General features: G+C 34.3%; 1 protein-coding gene across 3 annotated transcripts; it reads right to left on the bottom strand.

Moving 5' to 3' along the window:
- Window positions 1-1,277: 1,277 nt before the first annotated feature.
- Window positions 1,278-3,729, bottom strand: LOC110911898 (ATP-dependent DNA helicase DDM1). 3 transcript variants are annotated; one of them, XM_022156550.2, is made up of 7 exons: window positions 3,485-3,729; window positions 3,303-3,382; window positions 2,355-2,456; window positions 2,123-2,255; window positions 1,894-1,992; window positions 1,707-1,811; window positions 1,278-1,623 (listed from the first exon to the last, which is right to left on the bottom strand). In XM_022156550.2, exons 5-7 carry the CDS (start codon window positions 1,981-1,983, stop codon window positions 1,408-1,410), a joined length of 411 nt encoding a protein of 136 aa, XP_022012242.1. In that variant the 5' UTR covers window positions 1,984-1,992; window positions 2,123-2,255; window positions 2,355-2,456; window positions 3,303-3,382; window positions 3,485-3,729; the 3' UTR covers window positions 1,278-1,407. The 3 variants fall into 3 exon arrangements, with proteins under 3 accessions (XP_022012242.1, XP_022012243.1, XP_022012241.1); XM_022156551.2 differs by having other exon boundaries at window positions 2,136-2,255; window positions 3,485-3,728; XM_022156549.2 differs by having other exon boundaries at window positions 1,894-2,255; window positions 3,485-3,728.
- Window positions 3,730-7,433: the final 3,704 nt, after the last annotated feature.

Genomic DNA, 7,433 nt, shown 5'->3' with positions numbered 1-7,433 from the left:
TAGTTAATTATATAATGGAGTTGCTTTAATTTTCAACCTCCTTCCTTATTCTTACACTTTCATGTGTTTGAGTTGAATTCTTCTTTTAAATAAAGACCAAATTAATTTGACACTCTCATGTATTTGAGTAGAATACTAACAAAAAGTTGGGGCTCTTTTTTGCATGGATCATAATTATAGACTAGTTACACCAAATATGTTCACCAAGAAAGAAATAAAACATGATGAAATAAGATGAGGAAAACAAACAGGTAATATGCACGTGATACATGAAACCTAGACACACTGAACCTAGTACAACATTGGAGTGCACGTTCAGGTCGCATGGGTGCCTGTCCAAGACACAGATTCGGCTCCCAATGTCTCTAAAGTGTGCCCTAGGGGTAGCATGGTCCCCAAACCGCAAGCAACCCACCACCATGGGAGTCACTTTGTACTAACATTAACATATATAGTATTACATTATTATGAAGCTAAATCTTAAAAGAGGAGACTAAGGTACATGCGGCACAGTAGGTCAGCATAAAATAATATGAGCATACTGTCACAAAGGAAGATAATGTAGTATAATCCCAGGCTCTCAATCAAGTACTCAAGAGACTTTGTTCCACTTAACTTAGTGCTAATCACTTTTAAATATTCTATCACCTTTTTTGCTTTGAAGTTTGCTTTATAGGCATTGGTTAATTAAATTAGCAATGAACATGTGGGCATACATGTATCTGTGTCATAGGCTGTAAGTAAGTGTATAAGTTAGTGAGGGTGGTATATGCTTCACCACATACCCACTGACCCACACCAATGATAATGCCACTACTAGAAAAAAGGGTTTTTGTCATGAAACTTTTGGTCACAAAACGGTAGCAATTTCCTTGTTGTCACCATTTTGCCATTGAAAACTTGGTGACAAAAACACCCGTGTCAATTGCCCTAATGCCACCAAATAGCCACCATTTTTATATTTTGCTACCAGATTTTTGCCACAACAAAATTGGTCAAAATTATTTGCCACCGCTTCTTGTTTGCTACGGTTCGCCTTGGTTTGCTACCGAGTTGCGACGGATTTTTTGCCACTTCTTTTGCCACCATTTGATATTACCACCATTTAGCTACCAACCATTTGCCACCATTTTTCATTGAAAATCGGTGGCATTTAGCACAATTGTTGAATTATTTGCTACCATTTTGTGATGGCTTGTTTTTTTTCATAATAATTTTATATCAATAAAATTACAAAATTGTATAAAAAAGTCTAATAAGTTCACAAAAACCCAAAATTATATAAAACATCTATATTGGAAAGGCATATAAAACATTCGAATAGAAATGTCAACTAAAACATCAAATATAACTAAACTTATCCTAATATGCTAAACATCGAAATATTCAAAACCAAGTGTTTATAGCCTATCTTCGAACTGTACTTTTTAACATAGCTTCAATTTGTGACATCCTATCGAGCATAGCATCTTTATCAACCTTATCTTTTTCTTTTTCAGCTAACAACCCCACAGTAATTCCATTTAATCTTTCTTTTTCTTCATCCTCGTCACTTATATCGGTCTGCACCATTTTATCTTCGGGATTGTCATCGTCTCTCAGATGCGCCAACATATCCTCTTCCTATAAAATAGGAAACCCTTGTAAGTAAACAAATAGGCAAAGGAGTTGGTAATCAGTACTTCACTTTAAAAAAAAATACATACATCCAAAACTTCATTGTTTTTAATTCTTTCTTGCTGAAACTGACGTTTACCGATCACCACATGCTCAAGCCTTAGCTTACTGAATGCTCGTTTCAGCATCCGACCCTACAAATATTATTCCACATAAGATGTTTACTCAAAGAACAAGAAGAATAGCAAATTAAAAAACGGTTGAAATAAAACATACCTCAAAAGATAGAGCAGTTGCAAGCCTGTACACATGAACGGGCTTCGTTTGGCCAATTTTGTGACATCTATCCATTGCCTGTAAATCCATTTGAGGGTTCTGCACTCCAAACGCATAATAATGACAAAGGGTTAAAAAGGGTATCGAGTGCATTTATATAAAAAGTTATCAGAGGTAAACAGGTCAATTTGGATTATAAAAATTTAACGGGTCAAGTAAACATAAAAACCCGAATAGTTTACTCAGTCACTGTCATATAATATGCAAGTATCCCCTGCAGTGAGATTGATTCCCAGCCCACCAGCCCGAGTGCTCAGAAGAAAGATTTAATACTCGCTGTCCAAATCGTTAAAGTCCTGGATCTGTTATTGCATAATTGTAATGGTAAGTTGAATCAACCAATCTCTAAGTAACAAATAGTAAATGAACCATTAATAAAAAGTTCTCTGAGTTGTGCTTACCTGTTGTCTTCTATCCTCCAGTTTGTGTTCATGCGCTTTCATGAACATTCGTTTGTTTCCGTTTGTCAAATGAAAACCACAAAATCTCTAATTTAAAATCTCCTACATCAAAGAAAAAAATCACACCAAAATGTCAAATGACAACCACAAAATAACTAATTTTAAAAAGCATATAAAAAATCTTTCCAAATAAGCTAACAAAGCTAAGTGTAAGATCTGTTCACGTAATCAGTCAACTAGATCCATGAAACCCAAATCATATTAATATTAATACTAATATTAATATTAATATCAACATACCCATTAAACATGACTACTAGTGGCACCAAAAGTAAAAGTAAAATTAAAATTCAAGAAAGTGATCACCAATAGGGGTGTAAACGAGCTGGGCCGAGCCCGAGCTCGACTGGGCTCGAGCTCGGCTCGTCGTTTTTTTATGAAGCTCGAGCTCGAACTCGAGCTCAGCTCGGTTACAGCCTAATTATTTGAGCTCGAGCTCGACTTGCGAGTTTAAACCAAACCTCGAGTTCAAGTTCGACTCACCAATGTTATCATCATTATTATTATATTATATAAAAAAATAAATAAATTTTTGTTTTGGCTCGTTTAGGCTCGCGACCCTAAACGAGCTTTGTATTTCAGGCTCAAGCTCAGGCTCGATAACTAAACGAGCTCTAATTTAGGCTCGAGCTCGGGCTCGGACTCGTTAAAGCTCGGCTCGTTAATTCGAGCTTTTAACCGAGCCGATAACGAGTAGCTCTCGAGCTTCTGGGCTTGTTTACACCCTTAATCACCAAATCCCCAAATCACCAAAATTTACAAAAGGTAATCAGAATTCAGATGCAATAAATATCATACACATACGAGGCAAATCCATTATAAGCATAAAGAAAACCACAAAAAAGTAGTTGAATTAGATAACAAAACCTAAAAAGATTGAAACTTTACCTTGAATGCAAGAAATTCAACCAAAATCCGGAATTTTAAATACAAGTGCCAGTAGGATCACCTCCTTGAACAATAAAATCCTAAATCAAACCTCAAACACAAACACTCAAAATTAAATATCAATAACTAACAACTAGTCGGCAGATTCTCAATACATAGGGATTACTAGAGGTACAATTTACCTTAATAATTCTGTGAAACTTAGCGTTGTTGTAGTAGCCCCTTCAATGAAGTTTTTGCAAGTCCTAGGAGCGTGCTTATCGTACATCTGAGCAGTTGATTGCAGTGGTCGATTGCCGATGGATGTTGCGAGAGTTACCTCCGGTGGACCTCCTTCTGCGCCCGGCATGGTAGATTGCAGTGGCGGAGATGATGGGGAGAGAGATTGCGAAGATGATGGTTCGGAAGAGGCTAGAGTTAGGGTTTAAGCTAGCGTCAATTTCACAAAACTGAAATAAATAAAAGAAAAAAAGGCAATGGAATACGTTTTTATTTTTCATAAATTTTCATGTTGTAACCGATAACATGGTCACAATCAACAAATACCTTTTTATTTTTTATGTTTTTGCGTATTTTTCCCACAAATTGCCACCAAAAATAAAAAGGTGGCAAAAATTGCAACCACTTTGCTACCATATCATGATAAATACACTTATTTTCATTTTCGTGGCAAATCGGTGACAGAATTTGCTACCATTTTTTTCGGTAGCAAATTTTGGTCACAATTGCCCAATTTTCTAGTAGTGTGCTTGGTCCCTGGTCACTTCTAGCCTTTGAAATGAGGTCTAGGTCAATATGACTTTTGTCAAAGTTTTTCAACAGGTTGCACACCACTAAAAATGTGCAAATCAACTTGTGGGCTCTGTCTTGAACTCAGTTGTCAAATATTTTTCTTGAACTATTAGTCAAGTCAAAAACTTCATTTATATAAAACAAAGGAATTGAAGTGGATATAACATTATTGCTTTTGACCTATTCTATTAAGCAAACAATTACCTTAAAAGCATTTAGTTCATAATTCCACAGTTAATGGTAACCATGGGTTCAATTTGGATCGTGCGTTCCTTGTATCGTCTAAGAATGGTGTTTTTTAAGGAACCAAACATAGATGGTACATGTACCAGAAACATAACAAGAACCTCTAACGCTAGAGGGTATGGTGCCCATCCTCCCTTGGAGGAGGATCCGCCACGTAGGCGTCACATCATAGTCCTCCTAAAGATGGTCCATCCCACAAAACTAGTGGAAATGAGAGGATGGTCCTAGATGATCCTACCCCACCACTTTTATGTTTTTTTTATTTTTTTAATCTTCTACTTTTTTTAACAAATAAATTAACAAAATATTTTCATTAATATTAAAAAACATTACATAAACTTAAAAAAAACCATAAACTTAAAAAAAAAAACATAGACTAAAAAACAAAACATAGACAAAAAAAAACATAAACGTAAAAAAATCCTAATATATTAAAAAAAAGCTACTAGTTGAATTTAAAAAAAAAATGATGTAAAAGAGGTGAGTATTTATAAAAGTGGGAGTGAATTTGATATTTATTTTAAATATAGCCGTTACTTTTTAAATTAGAAGTTGAAATTTTTTTTTTTAATTTAACGGTCATAAATCAAGGGGGCGCCGGCCCACCAATTTTGGATCGTCTCAAACGTCAAGACCCCGACGGAGAGGACGGGGGGGGGGGGGTGATGGTGTTGCGTCGGCGCCGATCCTCGACGGGTATAGGGACGTACCCCATACCGCACAGCCTAAGAGAGCCAAAAGAAAAGAACCAAAACACCAAGTATCGAATACATATATCATTGAATTGTTACCAGTTGTTGGAAATTTAGTGAAAATGAGTTTTTCATTAAATATTTTGGACATCAATAATTATATTTATATCTGTGTGGTATAAATAATAATTAGTAGGTTTGTGTTCTATGTGGTGAGAGGATCATAATAATGAATCAAACTATGTCCAAAATGGAGCTAAGATGAATAGAATATCGATGCTCGAAGTTGAGTGATTGAAGTGAATATTTCTAAACTTTGGTGACTCTAGTATAAATTCATCTTTGTCATGAATTGGTGGTTTTATGACATTTAATCTCTATTCAAGAGTCATGATGTAAGTTTTATTATGTCTTATTATTTTATTTAATATGACATTAACATGAATTTAATCCTTTTTGACTCATAATGAAGGTTTTTATTGTTATAAATATCTTTAAACAATAGAAATTAAATATGGAGTTTTAGTTTTGAGTATAAAAGGAACTTATGACTCTTTGTTGGATGCAAGAAAGAAAATAGAGAAAAATGAGATGAAAGAAATATACTAGAGAAAATTATGCACAAAGTTTATAGAATTTAGAGAGGAGTACTCTCTAATTTTTCCACCATCACCAACTTATCGTTATTTTCCTACGTAATTAGAACACTATGATACCCGGTGTTATCTCGGGCGTGAGTGCCATCTCCGGCAGTACACATATTGTTCCGGTTGTTGTACCCTGGGAGACAGAACCGTCTGAGAGGAGGCGCGGAATCTGTTTTAAGGGAAGCGTGTTGAACACGTGCCTCAACCAAAACCGTCAACAATTTTACTTGTCTTGCAGCGGAGTTTTGATCTCGTAGGTGCGGTTGAAGTTTTCAAAGACATTGGCTTTGAATCAAGATTGGTACAATTTAGTTGTATTTTATATTCGTTTATTTAGTTTTGTAACCGGTATTGTACTAGTCGAATTTTCCACAAATATGAATTTACATTGAGCGTGAGAGCCAAATGAATCGAATAACGAGAGTCTCGTTATTATATTTATTTTATTAATATTTTTTAATAAAACGTGAACCTAGTTCCTACACCAGTATCTTACTACTAACAGATCACTATCCTTAACATTCACTGACAAATCTCATCCGCCGATGATTACCTGTGGAATCTAGTAAAATGGCTTTAAGAAAATTGAAAAAAGTTGATTAAACTTCTGAATTTGTTTTTTTTTTTTAATGTTTTAAAAGTCAACAATATGTTTTAAATGATTGTATCATGTGCTTAAAAAACTATAATCACTTAAACTTTTAAAATAATATAAAATTAGATTTTTGTCCACCCTATATGTATTATAAAATTGAATACTCGTGATGCTAATATTTGAAACTTGATCATGATAAAAGACTAAATGGAATGTGCAATCTCTTGTTGACTTTGTTAATCGTGCTTTTTAGAATGCTTTTCAAAAGGACATTTTTGGAAATTTTAAAAATTTTCCCTATCACCACTCTTAAAGTCAACATTTTCCTCAATGTATAGAATTTAAACAAAGGGTCAAAATCGCAACTTTTTCTCCCTATCCCCACATTCTGTCTATTATTACAAACTAAATACAAAGGTGGAGATATTAAACTATGTGGTTATCTACACACCTTGGTAACCCTATACGGCATGTATAAAGCTATATGTGGCATATAGGGTACAACCTGTTACCAAAGGAATGTTCCCATGAATGTTGTCAGATTATGGTTGCCACGACATATAGGTGGTCTTTTCTTTCTACCCAAAGTTTGCAACATTTTAGTTATCATTCGAGGTATTATGTGTCGTATAGAGCTATACGGCATGTATTATATATACATAATAGGTTAGAAACCCGTATATTACACGTCCTTGGGTTAAAAAAAACTTATGTCATACACGTCTTTGCGTTATAAAATTTTAAATTAAATAAAACATTTGAACACGGATTGCAGTAATCAATTATTTATTAAATTAAGTACATATCTTATTTATCATTTCTTAAAAATAGGTACATATCTAATGTAGATGGCGTTGATACTATGCAATTAGGGGTGCGTATGGGTCGGTTTAGGGCGGTTTTGACCAAAAACCATAACCATAACCGCGATGTCGGTTATTGGATAACCATAACTATAACCGATCGATTATGGTGGTTATGGTTATTCGGTTTTGATGGTTATAGTGGGTCGGTTATGGATGGTTAACCGTGTATTTAGCTTAGCTAAAAATAGCTTAATTTTTTTTTAACATGGAATAAATTGTTATTGTATATTTGTATATATTAATATATTACACAGTATTAAAAAATATATATATAATCTATAATATTAATACCA

The sequence above is a fragment of the Helianthus annuus genome, chromosome 15, assembly GCF_002127325.2.
Source record: "Helianthus annuus cultivar XRQ/B chromosome 15, HanXRQr2.0-SUNRISE, whole genome shotgun sequence".
NCBI classification, from domain to species: Eukaryota; Viridiplantae; Streptophyta; class Magnoliopsida; order Asterales; family Asteraceae; genus Helianthus; species Helianthus annuus.
This window is presented reverse-complemented; position numbering and strand designations above follow the sequence as displayed.